The sequence below is a fragment of the Dicentrarchus labrax genome, unplaced genomic scaffold (genome assembly GCF_905237075.1).
Source record: "Dicentrarchus labrax unplaced genomic scaffold, dlabrax2021, whole genome shotgun sequence".
NCBI classification, from domain to species: Eukaryota; Metazoa; Chordata; class Actinopteri; family Moronidae; genus Dicentrarchus; species Dicentrarchus labrax.
In genome coordinates this window covers 11,564,291-11,580,900 of record NW_026136703.1, presented here as the reverse complement: position 1 = coordinate 11,580,900, position 16,610 = coordinate 11,564,291, and the positions used below count along the sequence as shown (strand labels likewise).

At 40.7% G+C, this 16,610-nt stretch overlaps 1 protein-coding gene across 7 annotated transcripts in view; it reads left to right on the top strand.

The window, feature by feature from the left end:
* Nucleotides 1-210: 210 nt before the first annotated feature.
* Nucleotides 211-16,610, top strand: part of esrrb (estrogen-related receptor beta) — a 46,081-nt gene continuing 29,681 nt past the window's right edge. The window contains exons 1-3 of one of the 7 annotated variants that reach the window (XM_051396133.1): nt 211-287; nt 4,113-4,149; nt 7,993-8,061. In XM_051396133.1, the coding sequence (XP_051252093.1) occupies nt 275-287; nt 4,113-4,149; nt 7,993-8,061 (119 nt within the window). In that variant the 5' untranslated portion in view covers nt 211-274. Of the gene's footprint in view, nt 293-3,622; nt 4,150-7,992; nt 8,062-13,409; nt 14,340-16,610 lie in introns of those variants that run through there. The other 6 variants (XM_051396136.1, XM_051396138.1, XM_051396134.1 and 3 more) reach the window with 6 other exon arrangements.

The window sequence follows — 16,610 nt, the reverse complement described above, 5'->3', positions numbered from 1 at the left end:
AACGAACGGTTAACATTTCAAACTTATTTTTTCCCCTCGCAATACACTTTTTTTTTTTGTTCTCCCTTGAATCACATTTGACCCCGCTCACCCAGGTTCCTGCTGCCGGTGGAGGTGTTTGGTTTAGCCACAGGGCGCGCGCCGGAGGAGGAGTTGATAGTGTGGCTGCGGTGTGTGACAGTTAAACGGCGCGCTCAGACACACAGAGCCACACCACCACCACCACTACAACCTGAAGACACCACTGTGCGCTGTGCTCAGCCGGGGATGGGGCATGACTTGTCCGAGTAAGGTACACTACATATTCATCAACCTATCTTCCTGTTACACGTTGGAGACACACTGTTTTGTTTTCTTTTTTTTTTTTTATTTGAGGGGTGTAAACATTTGTATGCTGTTTTAAAATGTAGCTTCGACGCACCTGTAGCTATACTGTAAATTACATCAGTGTGCACGCGGGTTAGCTCTAATTGAGGCGTGTGCAGTGCACGCGGACATGCTACACTGTACCTTGTCCTCTGGGAATAGTGACTGAATTACGTTATCGATTTGACCATTACTGTATGCACGAAAAGGTTAAATATGGCGACTTTATAAGGCCTGGATGTCTGTTAATTTCCAGAGAAATTCTGAGGTAAAATTGGAAAATGCAGACAATTGACAATGACGATTTATTTACCTAATTCCTTGTAAAAGTATAGTTTTAATGATCCTAGAGCTACTCTCTGTCAGTACAAACCTGTTTACATCAGCAGACTTCAACGACATTTTGCCTAAAATTGACATTTGATCAATTATAAAGTTGATTAAAGCAACGTTATCAGACCACTATCATCCTTTATGTTGCTCCTGTGTGAACAGGAAAACATCATTTGGTGTTATGTTTAAGTTCTGCTGTATGAAAAACTAAATTATCATTTTGTAACACTAACAGATGTAAGATTATCAGTCTTTCAAACAAACAGTATTAAGTTCACTTTGGGATACCAGACTGCTTAAGGTTTCTTTATTTTGCTTACTCTAAGTCTTACTCACAGTTTTCTTCTTTTGACAAGTTCATTTAGAGTGTTTGTTTTATTGCACCGCCTATACACACAGTACATGTAAACAAACTCACACACATGCACAAGTGAACTGTACAAAGTGAATAAATGCAAATGCGTCTCATGCCATAAAAAAAAATTAAATCATGATCATTGAAACAAAAAAATAAAAACATATTAACTTGTTGGATAATCAACACAGTCCTGCTACCGGTTGTCATACTCCACTAACTTTGTCATGCCATGTGTGATCTAGTGTTTGTCTAGTGCAGCTCTATTCTTTATTTGTATCAGATCCCTTCCTGTCAAATCAACTGTCACATGCCGTGATTTTTTTTTTTCATAACAGAGCTGATAAGAAGCAACGATAGCAGTAGCAGCAGCAGCAGGGCTTTCATAGCTCACACTGCGTGACAAAAGTCTGTGTGATGTCAGTCGAAAAAACCTTGGGAGGCCAAAAGGAAAATATGCAGGAACGTGATTTATCAAGTGAAGGCAGTTATCAATATGAAAGACTGTACGCAGCTTAGATACCAGGTGATATCACAGTCTGTCATGAGGAAGTACCCCTGCTTGTGATTCTCTGACGAGTGGTAACTAGGTCTCTCGACTTAAACCATGCTGGATCTCACGACTAGAATGTGTATTATGTTTTGTGCAGTGATTTGACTCATAATGGAGTATTATTTTGGCAGTTTTGGCTTTAACTAAGCTATTGTTCTTTTTTACATCCCAAAAAGAGATCGCTTGGAGTGCCACAACCAGAACAAATAGCTGACAATTGAACGCATTTAAAATCATATTATAATTCTAATCAGTAATGAAGTACAATATACAGAGTACATTCTGTCTTGTGTGTGCCTTGTGAGGTGTACAGGTATGTTTTATTTTCTTTTTGTCCCGTATTTTGTTCAGTGTCAGAAGTCTGAGAACTCGGTTTGATAGTTTTTTCATTCCTCTTTAAGGAATTAAACTGACAGGTGTTTGATTTGGCATCAATCTTAATTGGATTTTCATTTATTTAGTCATTTGTTTTTGCCACAAAAAGAGACCAGATGCTGTGTGATCTGTGCCACTGTGGAGGCACTATTGCTGCACATCAATAGGCCTGTGATGATCAATAGGGATTGCGTGATGTTTTTGCATTGATTATAGAAACGTGAGCCGATGAATGGAACTGGATTCCTCTCCAAGGGTTATACTGTTCCTGTTCAGCAGAGAAAACTGGAGAGCAGCAGAGCGACCTAACACACCTTTCTGTACGAATCTGCTGGTAGATCTCGACTCCTCCTCACTCACTCTTATTTTTACTGAAGTAGCTGAAGACCGTTGTCAGGCACCTTAAAGAAGAAGGCAAGCTGCTGTTTCTTTCTGCTTGACTCAGCCAAGTTCCAGCCGTTGTCGGACTGCTCATTTCTCCAATAAGATGCCATGGTAAGCTCTGTTCTTATAATGTGGGGATACAGTAACATGGAGACCCTCACTGACTGTGAAATGGTATCTGCATTCTCTGCATTCTTACTGAGCTTGATCAACAGTGAAACACAGGCGGTTCTAAAGCTGGGGTTAGAGAAGACAGAGTTGGATTTTCCGCCGCTTTAGAAGCTGATGGGCTTCCAGAATATGAGTTATGGCTTGAGATCATCTCTCACAGGTGGTGAAAGGTTTCACAATGGTACCTCACATGTAACACTGGCAAATGGAGCTAGCGACACAGCTCAATAAATACATTTACTGTCCTTAGTGGTTTGAAAGCTATTGCTTTTTGAAAGTGAAGTGCTGTAGATGCACTCGACTGCTTGCGGGAGCTTCTATAGTGTGGCCAAGGCTGGTGTCAGGTTTAACTTTATGGTGTGTTATATAACAGTACATTTTGATAACTTCAAAATGCATAGAGTAGATGCCATCGTCAAGTTCTGAAATGTCAGCTGCTTGGTAAAGTTCTTTGTTGTTGTTGCGTGATTGCTTTACCTTTGTTTGATATCATTGCAATGCACATTAATGCAGACATGCAAACACGGAAGAAAAAAGCTTTTTTGTAAATTCATAAAATACAGATTTTTTAAAAAGTAATATATAATTTAAAGATTTTTTTTCTTTTACGATTACATTTTACTTACTAATACTTTACTGATATAATAAATGTTGTATTTTCTACATGTCACTACAGAAATAAAGAAATCAAGCTTTTCTTAAATATTCCACAAATGAAAGGTGCATGCACTGATACAGACAACGTCCTACTTCTATTTATTTCATCAGTTAGGCTTGAATTTGAGTTTTGAACTCTTTTTTTTTTTTTTTTTATCTAATTGAGTTGGAAACTTTGTGTGTTGACTTTTCTCCTGGTTGCATCTCTGTTGTTCATCTGATAGGTTGTTTTGTCTGTGTGTGTGTGTGTGTGAGCCATGTGTGGCGTCTATGTGTGTGTTGTACTTGTGCATAGCGGAGTGTGCGAGTGAGCGTTTGGATCCCTCCTCCTCGGTGCTCTGCCGGCCCCTCTGTCGCTTTAAGTCCTGCCCCTCGGAGCCAGCCAACAGCAGCTGTTCCATATTCATCAAGCCCTTGAGTCTTAAAGAGCCCTATCCCGACCATGGAAAGAGTCATTCCTCTCGCTCGCGCTCTCATGCTCTCTCCATCTTAGCGCTCATCCCGCTGCTGCCTGCGCTTCTCTCTCTCTCTCTCTCTCTCCCTCTCACCCCCCTTTACCTCTCTCGTCTATCTGTCCCTCCCCCCTTCAGTCTCTCTCTCCCTCTCTCTCTCACACACACACACATTCACTTACATACACTCAGACACTTTCTCTCTCTCCCACACATATATACATAAACACACACACACACACACACACACAACCCACATGCTCACGCACACACGCGCCCACTCAATCCATCAGAGTCCAGCATACCTGTGCAGGCTGGGGGCAGCGGTGCTGGAGGGGTTTTTTCGGCTGCGTTGTCTCTGAGGGTGCTGTGCTATCATTTGGGGAAGAAGCGGGTCTCAATTGTTTTTCTCTTTCCTCTTCCTCTCATTCCTGGAATGCTAAAACTGGACTGATGGACATTTCAGAACTTTGTCTTCCAGACCCTCTCAGCTATCATAACCAGTAGGTGCACCTTGTTTCTTTATTTCCTTCTTTCACTTTTCCTGTTAACCCCTCTGTTGTGATGCACTTTTTATTTCTTCCCTGTCTTTCTTTTCTCTTTTTTTTCTCCTCATTCTTTATTTTAATCCTCATTTACTCCTTTAATAGTGTCTGCTCTAGTTTTGTTTCTTGAACCCTACTAGTCTAATAGGCACTGAACTTTTTCTTGTTATAGCAGTGATGTACTTTCCCTCTCACACCTACTCTCACTCTTAAACATGCACTTTCTCTTGTTCATTGTTTTAAGGGCTCTTAAATCATGTAGGACATGACAGTATAGAGCAACAGGGCAGGTGCAACTGCGTATGTGTGTGTAGATTTATTGTGAGAGCACATCATGTATGCTAATCTTTATGAATTTCATCCAGAGCATGGCTGATTGATTTAGCTTGCCCCTCTGCAAACTGTGTATTTTTTTTCCTAAAGAATTTGGGGTACCTGTCCAGTTGGGTTAAGAGGTGGTTTGCTGATGGCTTTGTTCCTAGATCAGGCTGCCTAGGGAGAATGAGAATAATATTTTAAGGAGATGAGATTAACGTGAATCCGTGGAATTGAAGGGGATAAATTACACACTGTAATATTTGTAGCCAGAGAAAGACGAATGAAAGGACCCTGTAACCTCAGTGAGCTGGCGGGTCTGTCCCAGCCAGCGGCACGCGAGGCAAGCTGCTGTCTCCACAGCTCCTGGCTGCTGGGACAGTCTGAGCTCACAATACCTACCACACTTTTACTTTCCATTGGTAACTTACATTTGTTACAAAATAAACTTAATAAACTCTTCAGTTGGGGAAAATATTTATTTGTTGTTTTATTTTTTTATTTTTTATTTATTGGAAAAGTTTTATGGTATAATATTTATGCATTTACTTCAACACATCCCTGTTAATGTATGAAAAACACAGACTAAAACTTTTGACTTTTAATCCAAAAGATTTGTTTCAATTTATAGATCATTTTTATATCATATAATATTTTTACTGGTAATGTAGTGTTTATGCAAAAGTTGTGTTTGTGATTTGGGGAAGACCAATCAGATGTTTAAAGACATTTCAATTACCTGTTACTGACATCTCAGTGTATTCAGACATTTTTTATTTTATTGTTTCTTGAAAAATGTCTAGAACAGTCCAACTTAAAATGTGCATTTTTATCATTTCCCAAAATTTTGTTTTCTTGTAACTTTTTATATACCAAACATTATTTAATCATAACATAATTGAGGAGTTTGTTTTTTCTTAATTCATTATATTTTAAAGGAATTCATAGAGTGAAAATACTTAACAGAAAATCATCACGTGTAAAGTTAACGAGCTGAATTCTGTTGTTTATATCTTTACCTGACCCATTTGTTTACAGATATTCTTTACTTTGGGTGGTAATCACTGCAAATTCAAAAAGTTATTCTAGAAAGCATATTAATATCTTAGACATACGTAGACTAATCTCCTTAGTTTTTCCTCTTAGATGGATTATATAGTTTCACTTCTCTCTCAGTCACACCTTAATATAAAATCACACAAACAGCAGTAGTATGTATGCTATTTCTGTAACACATTAGGTATTATATGTTTGTAATGTGTATTTGTATTTATCATTGTAGCATTCCCTGAAAGTATTCCCTAAAATTGAAGGCAAAACTACTAGAATTAATATTTAGTTTTTAAGTAGAGCTTTACACCACACTATATGTATATTTTTTACTTCAGTCTGAAAAGATATTTTTCATTTTCAATTTATCTTCCCTACAAATCCCCTTTAGACACATTTTGAATCATGTCCATTGCAACATGGAGAAACATTTTGAGTTATGGTTGGAAATGATTTGTTTAAAATGTTTTCAGTTGACTTTATTTGACTTTGTCTCCTTTCAGGTAATCTGGCAAAATTCAGAAATGTATTTACATTTTTTTCTTTTGCACTCAAATATTATAGTCAGTCTATCAAATGTAAAATAATAAGTTACTAAATTTGTAAATGCTAAATATTTTCCAGTAATATATTGCAATTAATGTTTATGTTTGTTAAATTGTTATATAAAAAAATACAGTTACACATTGACAGATTGTAATATTATTAGAGATTTAGTGTTGTTGGTGTGCATTAGTTTGGAATGTGTATATAATAAAATAAAATACTGATTAATATTTAATGACACTCGACACAAGTAAGCAGTTGCATTTTTGTGTGCCATGTTCATATATTTGATTACTATAGATAACATTAACATTTAAAATAATGGTGAAAAGAGCATTTACTCCTTCAAAGCTGAGTTGTGAACAGGTGTTTGATCTATTAACAACTTCAGTGATATACTGTTGATGTGTTAAGAAATTGTTTTTGTGGATGTAATAATAGTTTCTCGTAAGGTAAAAATCTGTCACAATATGTAAAAATAATTATAGTAAATTTGGATTTTCCTGATTACATGTCCACCTACCAACATTTATTTATTTGTGGCATCTCTCCAGCATTGGCCTGAGTGTGCTGTGGCTCTCTTCTGCTAATTGTACAGCGGTATTTGCAGCCCCTCACTGTGGGCTGGATGTGGCCGTGATGCCTGGTTGAGAGGATTAGTGGGACGTATGTGCTCCATGTAATTAGCACAGCACTGTTGTGGAATCACTGTAGTAATACACTTCATAGATTGACCCGAGGGCATCGCCACTGCCTGGGAATTAGATGGAAACAGAGTTTTGCCTTCAGAATAGAAAGACGCTCCTCTTGTCTCTTTGCACACGATATTTAGAAATGTGAGTGTGGGGAAGTTATTACCAAGTACTCAGGTTTTACTGAAAGTTTTATTCTCTGTGATATGTATTTGCTCAAAATTGGCGTTGCCATTGGTATGCAGCCCATTATACTCGACCTGTTATTTACTTTTGCTTGACTTGTTCGAGTCTAAATATCTCTTGGCTCATGCAGTGAGGCGAGCAATTCACTGTATGAGTCTGACAGGCTTGTTGTTGAGCTTGTATTGCAGTGGCAGTTCGCGCCACTCAGAAGTCAGCCAATGCTGAGGATTGTCAGTTTGAGTTCCTCTGTGCTTGCTAGAAAACACACACAGTCTGAGCGGGAGTGAATTGAGATGTGACTTCTTTCTGCTTCTAAATGTTCCATCAACACCCTCGCTTTCCTTAAGCCCTGGCAGAGCCACTGCTGTAAACTAACTAGGCTATCCAATTTCCCTTCATGAAATAAAAGCTTTTTAATGTATTTTTTAGAGAAGCAGAAAGAAGTTAGCACACAATGATGAATTAGATTTCAATTTATTTGACTTCATTCCCAGCTTGCTGCATTAGAGCCTCCAAACACCCATCTGTAGCAGTCCGTCCGCTTGATTCTTATTAGGTTTCAGAAAACAAGGCGAGGGAATTGCATTAGTGTATCTTAAGTTAAAAGCTCTTTGCTCTTTGACCAAGTGTTTCATTGTTATTGGGTTAATCAGATTTTTGCTGTCTTCATGGAGATGCTATCGCAGGCTAGAGGCAGTGGTGGGTAACCAAAGCAGCCGTGCACAGACACTATCCAGATGGGATCAGCTTACGGTAATTTGGTTTCAGAATACATTACCAGAAGAGGCTCCTGGCCGAGAATGGCCACCCCCGCTATGAGCCAGGAGCTGGTGGCCTCCGTAGCTGCAGCATCCAGCCCAGCTGACCAGTCAACCCACCTGCCCCACTCCCAACCTCCTCGTCTCCCAAAGCTTTTAGGAGGTGTTGGGATATGTGCCTTTTTAAAGAAGACCTAATGTTTTAAAATTCAGTTTGTCACCCGATTCTAAATACTTCTTCCTTGTACCAACAGGGCTTTGTTGTCCAATTCATTAGAGAGATTCCTGAGTCCACTGGCCACGCTGGAGCCCTCTCATTTCTGGTATCTAGTATCATTACTTTCACTGTAAATATGTCACTCAGCTCAGGCTGAGCGGGGGGAGGGTTGAGCATGTTGTCCCTCTCCAGGCCAAATGGGGATGCAGAGTATATAGTCACTCTCTGGATGTTCAATGTTCTGTAGCTTCAGAGGTATTCGGGTTCATACTTGTTAGCGATTAGACTGGCTTTTAAGGAGCTGCCACATTAAGCTCACCCATTCATTTGTAGTGGTGCTTTATTCCCCAGGTAGTTAATTGGGAAAATAAGAGCACGCAAAAGCATACAATATCCAGACTGGTTCTATTCTGAAACCTGACCCCTTTTCCTTCATATTTATTCATCTGGATTCTAGTGCACTCTATTTAATACTGTACATAAAAAATTGTGTAAAAAAGGTAATATTGCAAGTGAACTTTTTCTTGGCAGAAAACAGTGTTTTTATTTTTTATATTATTGGACAATTTAAGAAGATGTTACTGTTAATATAACATGCTGTCTCAAGAGACCCCACCTGATATTTGGCCTTTATCCCTCACTGATTAGCTACCATGCCTCTTTGGCTATTTCACAACACCCACCCGCACAGAAACCACCAACCGTCACCGCACGCGTCCCTCCTGATTTCTCATCCATTGTAACCTTGGACACCTCCACCGCAGTGTGAGAATCTGTTTAAAAATAACCAGGTCCATTAGTCTAGAAGGATAATGCTAGCCTACGTGGGCTCTCATGCCCTTGTGGCAGCAGAGTGCTATCACTGACACGGTGCGTCAGCACTTCTTCCTGTTGCTCAAACATTGAAGGGCTTCTCCTCATTTATACACACATGCACACATGCATGCACACACACACACACACACACACACACACACACACACACACACACAAACAGAGAACACGGAAGTTGAGAAAAAATAACTGAGTCACGAAAACAGAAAATTTTACACTAACACCCTTGAAAAAATACTGAAAAAAAGAGTGGTAAATTAGTTAAAAGAAAACGTGAAGTTTTCTGTCATGTCTGCCATGTTTCATATGGTTCTTTCCATTAGTATTTATTAGAGACATATATCCCTGTAGGTGTAAATGCATATTACAATGTTGCTGCTTTTCAACCACCCTGAATGTAGAGGAGGGAAAATTCTAGGTTCAGTATTTCACACTTAGTAAGAAAATGTGATGCAAGGTGGGTAACTATATGGGTGTTTATCAGTGAAGGCTATTGGTATTGAACGTCCAGTTGTTTGAAGGTTATGTTTCGGAGCAGTAATTGAAATGCAAAATAACATTAGGATCGATGCTTAGCTTTGTTTATTTATGAAATCAATATTGAAACCGTCCGTCACAGTAGCAGCTGTGATTCCCACTGACAGCTTCACCAAGTCTTCTCTACATGGTCGGCGTGAGCCTTGCACCCATTACAGCTTTTAGACCAAGCACTTTTTTTTCCTCATGACTATTTGGAAAGTTGTGATTAAATGTTACAGGCTCATATGTTAAAACACACACAGTCCGTAGTTTGAAGGAAAACTGTGGGACATCACCAGCTGTGGAATACTGTTAAATTGAAAGGTTTGATGCAGTTTTCACACTTCCAGAGAGAGAGTACTATTATCGCTCTTCCCTGATTTGCCCAAGGGAAGTAGATGTGACCAATAACCAGCCATTAACATGGCAGTGTGCAAAAAGCCAGCCACTATAGGCCTAGTTTGTCTGTGCACAGGAATTTTTATTGACATATTTGTTCTCTTGACTCATGACAAATATGCTCATGTTACAGAAATAACAAAAACCTTTCATTTGAATTCTTAAGTGACTTGAAAATTAAATTATGTTAAAATCCTATTTCTAGACATCATAACTGAATGGTGTACAAAACAACACATAATTAATAACTATTTCTGTGTGAAAACACATTTAATCAGCCTTGCAAAGGCCTTTCAGTCTCCTCATAGGTCACACAGAATTATGCTATAATATATATAAACAATGCTCTTACGGTATATAACTCTTCAAACAAACTTTTCCTTTTTCCTTTTTATTTTAATTATTTGTTTAAACTGATGTTGCCTCCATCCCAGTTTAAATCAAAATTTAGTTTAGCCTCTAAATAACTATCCCCCCTCCAAATAATTTCAGTGACGCAAATATGAAAGTGAAAGTAAAATTAAATAGGAATTCAATCTAAATATCGGGCTAGATTATGGCTCTCAGTTACATTTGCATCATTTCTCATAAAACGTCTTTTTTTCAACAATAATTTCATCTGATTACTGACAGTTTTGTTAGTGTAAAAGAGTGTGTGTGTGTGTGTGTGTGTGTGTGTGTGTGTGTGTGTGTGTGTGTGTGTGTGTTTGCTTCTTGTCTGCCTTCAAGCTAAACAACTGTGTGCTTACAGTATGTGTGTATTTGCCTGCTGGTCACAAAACATATTCACATTAAAATGCCTCCTTATGAGACCCACCCCTACAGCGCTAAGTGCAATCGAATGGTCACATTGAGTGGCTGGTTGTTGAACCTGCCACTTGGAGAGTCCCCTCCCTTCCCAGTACGTCCGGTGACACCAGACGTGGTGAACGCTGGAGTGTATGTTGAGATTGCCCCCTGAAGGAGACACATTAATTCAGGAAATATCCCCAAAGTTTAATTATTCCTGAATGGTGTGGTGGTGGACACTACCATATAAATCAGTTAGGCCCACCCGCCTTTTTATTACCAACACTATTTATGGGGAATGTGTGGCAGCTGGTAGAGATGAGCCTGTAAAAAGCTAGAGGCTATTGCTATGACTATGTCTGCTGCTGTGGCAGACAGTCATAGCAATGGTGTTTTGAAGCAGTGTCAGTTCAGTGTGGAACTGTTTGAATTGTGTGCTACAAACAACAATTTAAATGGTAGAAATCAAGTAAAAATTTTTGAAATGATGATCATGATGTTGTATTATGCATGTTATTTTAATCTTACCTACAGTATGTGCCGTGATTACACACTGACTGAACCTGTACAAATATTTACACATCTGATTGCATTTAAATGATTCTGGACAGCTGATAGACCTGCTAATTTTTGGCCTGTTAATTTTGCCTTGTATATCTGTGCATGTTTGTGCATGTGCTTGCATGTGTATTTGTCTGTTTGTATTTGTCCGTTTTTCTCATGAAGAGGAAAATTTATGATGGAGGCAGGATGGGCTCTTTGTTTTAAGCAGGTAGAGTTCCCCCCTAAACAAGGATGGCCTATCAGAAGAAGATTAATGAAGTAATTTCATGCATGGCTCTATGCCTCCGTCCTCCTGTACGCACAGTCACTGTGTCTAAACCTGTGATTTACACTGGACTGTGTTAAATAGTCTTAACCCTTTATAATAATATTTCTTTTTGTTTGTGATACACACACATCCACACACACACACCCACCCACGCACGCACGCACGCACGCACGCACGCACGCACGCACGCACGCACGCACGCACGCACACACACACACACACTGCAAAAAACAATCACGAAACAAAATGCAACACAATCAGGAGTATCCTTTGCCTCTCTGTTAAAATTAACCAGTCTCTTGGATATCATCTCTCTGACAGTTTGTTCCACAAATATCAGGACAGCGAACAGCGATGCATGACTTGCACTCATTTTACATTTTTTTGCTCAAGTTTCCATCATTCATATTTTATAATCCCCCTCTTTATTTTACATAAGGAACCCTACTGAGAGTACGTGAGAGGTGTGCTGTGGTTGATATCTGCTGGCTTTCCACATAATTTATGGCAGTTAAACAAAACCTAGCCGTAAAAGGCTTTTGTAGCATAAAACAGAATTTTTTCTACAATATTAGTCTGGACAGGTCATTTATTTAGGGGCATATTAACATGCTACTGTTTTAGCAAGAGTGTTTGAATCTTTTCCTCTGACATTATTGCTTCATTATAATATTATATTAAACACATAAATTCAAGGAAAATCCCACTGTTTATGACTGCCCGAGAATCACAGCGTGACTCATGATATACTGTCAGGGTACACGGATGATAGCTTCATGATGCAAGAGATACTTTGATAAACAATATCTTGTGAAACATTAATTTACATCACAGCATCTGTGTAACTGAAGAGGAACTGATAATGTATTTATTTTTATGTATTATTATATTTATTTATATAATTGTGTCTTTTTAGTAACGCACGTTCACATGTTCTATCATTCAAATGTTAAACAGAGCTGAACTGTCATAAAGCAGAATAGTTTAGACTGAAGTAGATTTAAGATGAAGTATTGCAGGAGAGTGTATTGTGATATGGGTGCCACTATATCAGTAACGTATCACACAACACCAGGTTGTGTCTGATGTCATTAGGCGCACCAGTCTTTGGAGGAGACTTTTGATATACAAAACGTTGATAATCACAAACTGTTTTTAAGGATGATTTTTGCCAGTAGTGGACTATAATTTACTACTTATCATGAGCCATTGTAAATGTATGTTGTTAAATTATACCATGGCCATGCCACATAATGGATGTAATGGAAACTAATCTTTTCTAATGAAAAGGCAGAATTAGAAATTTGATCCCAAATGTACTGCACGGCAGGCTAGACTTATCACTGAACTTCTTTTTTACATACAGTATGATGAGCTGTCCAATTCTGTAGGGAGCTTCCCCACTGGGTCTGCATATACAATTGTTAACTCTTTGCTCTCCATAGCGGGAACTTTAGACAACCGTCAACTCTCTCACATCCCCCACTGACAGTAGCTCTATCATTAGCCATTTGCTTCTCTCAACATCCTGAACTCAGCCCCTTATACGAATTAGATCTGCCCAGTGCGGCCCAGACAGTTTACGTCAGACAAACAGCAGCGCCTGTATCACAAGAGGCCCTCTCTTTCCTGCCAGCAGCATCTCTAGAACAGGAAGGAGCAAGAGGGGGGATCAATAGATGTGATCTGCTTCTTGGCCAGCGCTATCTTGTGGTGCCGCTGGAGCATGGGGCTCATGTTGTCGTAGTGGAGTGAGCTCATGGCTTTATAAAGACTACAGTGACATCGCTTTGGAGCAGCTAAATATAATCCTCTGCTGGAGACTGAAAAACTTAATTGCCCAGGCCACAGAGCAGCACGGTCCCCCCCAGTGGTAACCCTGCACGAGCCCCTAGCCTACGGACTATTGATCTGGGGCCCTCACTCTCCATTGGTACGATAAACACAGCTCTCTCTCTGTCTCTTCTCTCCCTTCCCCTCATGTATCGCTTACTTTGTCTTTTCCTGTTTTTCTGTCTCCTCGACTTCCCTTTTGTTTGCCTCCATAGATCTGCACATCATAAATCTCTGTCAGCTTCTCCTGAGTGTCTGGCATATCCGTTAATAAAGAGCCCCCTCCCCTCCCTTCAGGTCTACCCCCTCCGCTTCCTCCTCTCTCTGCCAGAGCAGGACTAATGAATAAGAAACTCCAAAATTAGGGGCCTCTCCCTCATAGATTAGAATGGGTCCCTATGGAGTGCCGGGCTTGCCTCCAACCAAACCACAGTCGTCAACCAACCCCGCCCCCCCCACCTCCCTCCCTGCCATATTTCCATCTTTCATATTCTGTCTGCAACACAAACACACACTCAGACCTATGAGCACAGATGCACATTGCCCCAAGAGTCTTTTGGCCCCTTATTCCCCTGGTGGTCATTAACCTGGAACCAGTTAGACAGAAAGGCGTCCTCCATATTTCAACTAAGTGTGTTTTGGAATCTCCATTCCCGTCCTTTCTCCCAAGGGCCACCCCAACCCCTCCCTGAGCCCCAGTCCTTTTTCATTTACATTTTCCCCCACGAGAACACACACCGTGCACCCTTGGTGGCATACACACTCCTGCATGTATTCTGTGACTTTAGTCGGGCTGTGCAGAATTTCAGCGTGGTGTCCGCTCTCCCAAAAATGAATCCCTGGCTGTGTGTTGGAGCGGTAAAAGGTGGCAGTGGCCCCTGGAGGAGAGGTCACCGTGGCAGCTGCCAGTGGGTTCTGGCTGTGGCGGGGAGGCTGAGCCGGGCTGAGAGGAGGTCTGTCAGGAGCTAATTGAGTTCGTCCTACCAGAGCTGACTCTGGGGCCACTGGCTTATCAGGCCACATCGCCTGGGGCCCTCCAGACAGATCTGCCCCTACCGGGGCATCTGATATCACCATCGCCCTGCCTGCAGATGTCAACCCCCACCTTCACCACCCACCCCTTCCCCTCCGCTTACCCAGTCTGATCAGGTAGCAAGGATGTGACACTCCAGGATGAGGTTAGCAAATGTTATAAAATTGTGTTTTTGGCATCTTGTGGCCTTGAGAGTGAAAAGGACATCAAGAATTTACTCACAGTTTGAGTTGAGCCTTTAGCACTGGTTTGTGCTGTGTTCTTGTGATTTACACATGAAACAGGAAGAGAGCTATAGTCACCCAGAGAACAGCGGAGGATGTCACTATCCTCCTGGAGGGAGCAGGAAGCTCTCAGCAGGAATACTTACAAATTGGCTCAATTAGATCCTGAATGTTCTGCGTTCTTACGTCAGTGTCATCCAATGTTCAGAGTTTTGCTTGCAGGCGAGGGAAGTGTTGAGACGTGAGAGAACGAGCGCTCTTCGGTTCTGCTCTCGGAAGTCGAAGAACAGTGAGTGTGAGACGAGCTGCCAGATCATTAGGCCAGCTAATCCTGGTCACAGCAGCACCAGTGGAATGATATTAGGGATCTGAAATGCTGTTAGGGGGGCCAGGTGGAATCAGATTAAAACCAAACTGCGCAGTGTGCGTTTGCGGGCCCATAACCCACTACTCAGCATGAATTTTGATCGGTACAAAGGGAACAAAAGGAGGAGGAACAGAGAGAGAAAAGGAGAGGGGGAGAGATACTGTATCTTAGACGAGCACTGCTCCTTTGGGCAGCCAGGCAGCAGAATTTGAAATGCTCTTACCTTGAGGAAGGAAGTAAGACAGAACTATAGATTTTATAACATCAAGCCTCAGTTAGTTCAGCAGACCCTTTCCTGTCTGCTCTGTCTGTGTAGCACACAAGCTAATTAGCACCTGCCCCACATATTGAATTATTTATTACAACTATTGCTGCTGTCAAACTATTTAATGTTCATAATTCATTTTCCCATACAATGATATTTATAGATTTAAATTGGACCTGTCCCATTAGAGATTACTAATATTTATAGAAATATTTTAGACTGTTTGATTAATACGCCAGGTTCAAGTGGTTAGTATTCCCTCAGTATCATTAATCAATATATGCAGCCTTGTTAAAAACATAAGCATAGCAGTGGTATAATGTGTCATAGCAGAATGAGTTAAGGGGATTCTAGCCAGCACATTTATTATAAATGACCACATTGAGCTGGAGGGGAAACAGTTAAGACACTTATGCAATTATGCTAAGTGTCACCCTGAAGATGGCCTTTGAACCGGGGTTAAGCTTACTCTGAATTTGTGAAATAAAAGCTAAATGGAGCCATCTTGTGCTCCTGCGTTTTAATATATAGCCTTTAATAAGCCAAGTGCAGGTGCCCTATCGCACAGGTGCACATATCCATCTGAAACAGAGAACATAAAGCAGATGAACACAGAGCCGTGCATTAATTTATGGAGATGCAATCTGCATTCATTATCAAGAGCGGCAAGTTCTATTTTAGAAAGGCATGAAATGGATTCACTTTTTCAATTTCTGTCTGCAAGGACATTTAAGAGTACAAGTGGATCATTTTTAAAACAGCAAATCTGAATAACTGCCCCCACTGCGCACTATCAGTAGTATTGAATGTACTTTTTGCATTGTTTTAATTAAGAGTAGCTGAAAGAAAAACTGTAAATTGGGCAGCATTTTCTCAGTTTATAGTGAAGGCTTGATATTGCAAGAAGAATTCCAGGAGTGCTCAGACAAAGGGCTTATTCCACAAGGTCAACGGTTTTAACAGGGGGCATTTTTTATTATTTATTTTAGCAGTTAACCTTTTTGTGAATTTCCAGAAGTGGTAGGCACCTGGAGCTCGAATGAATATACATGACAGCAGGGAGGGAAACCTGGGAATGAGATTTAATTTGACACGCTGACCCCCATCTCCAAGGGCCCAGGAAGCTAGGGTGAGAAAATAAGGTTGACCCACTGACCCCTGGGCCCAAACCCCTCCGTCACCCACCCTCACAATTAAATCAGCCTCAGAGAGCAAGAGGCAGTCCGGCCGACCGATAGGGGACATAGTGGAGGCCTCTCGTTTCCTGTTTCCTCTGAAGCACTCTGAGACAGACAGCTATCGTCCAATCAGGCAGACATCCCCCCTCTCGCCACACTGATGGTAAACTGACATGTCAAATATGTAAACATTACCATTAGTTGGCAATATGCTAATGGAACTAATGTGCTAAGGCACAACTTGGGCTGTCTAGCTGCCACTCACTAGGAGCCCCTGTGTCTAAATTTGCATAAGCCATGCATGGCTCAATTTTGTTAATGCAGGCAAGTGCAGGTGACCTTTCACCCCTTCCGTGGTACCTAATGCAAAGGGGTGTGTGTG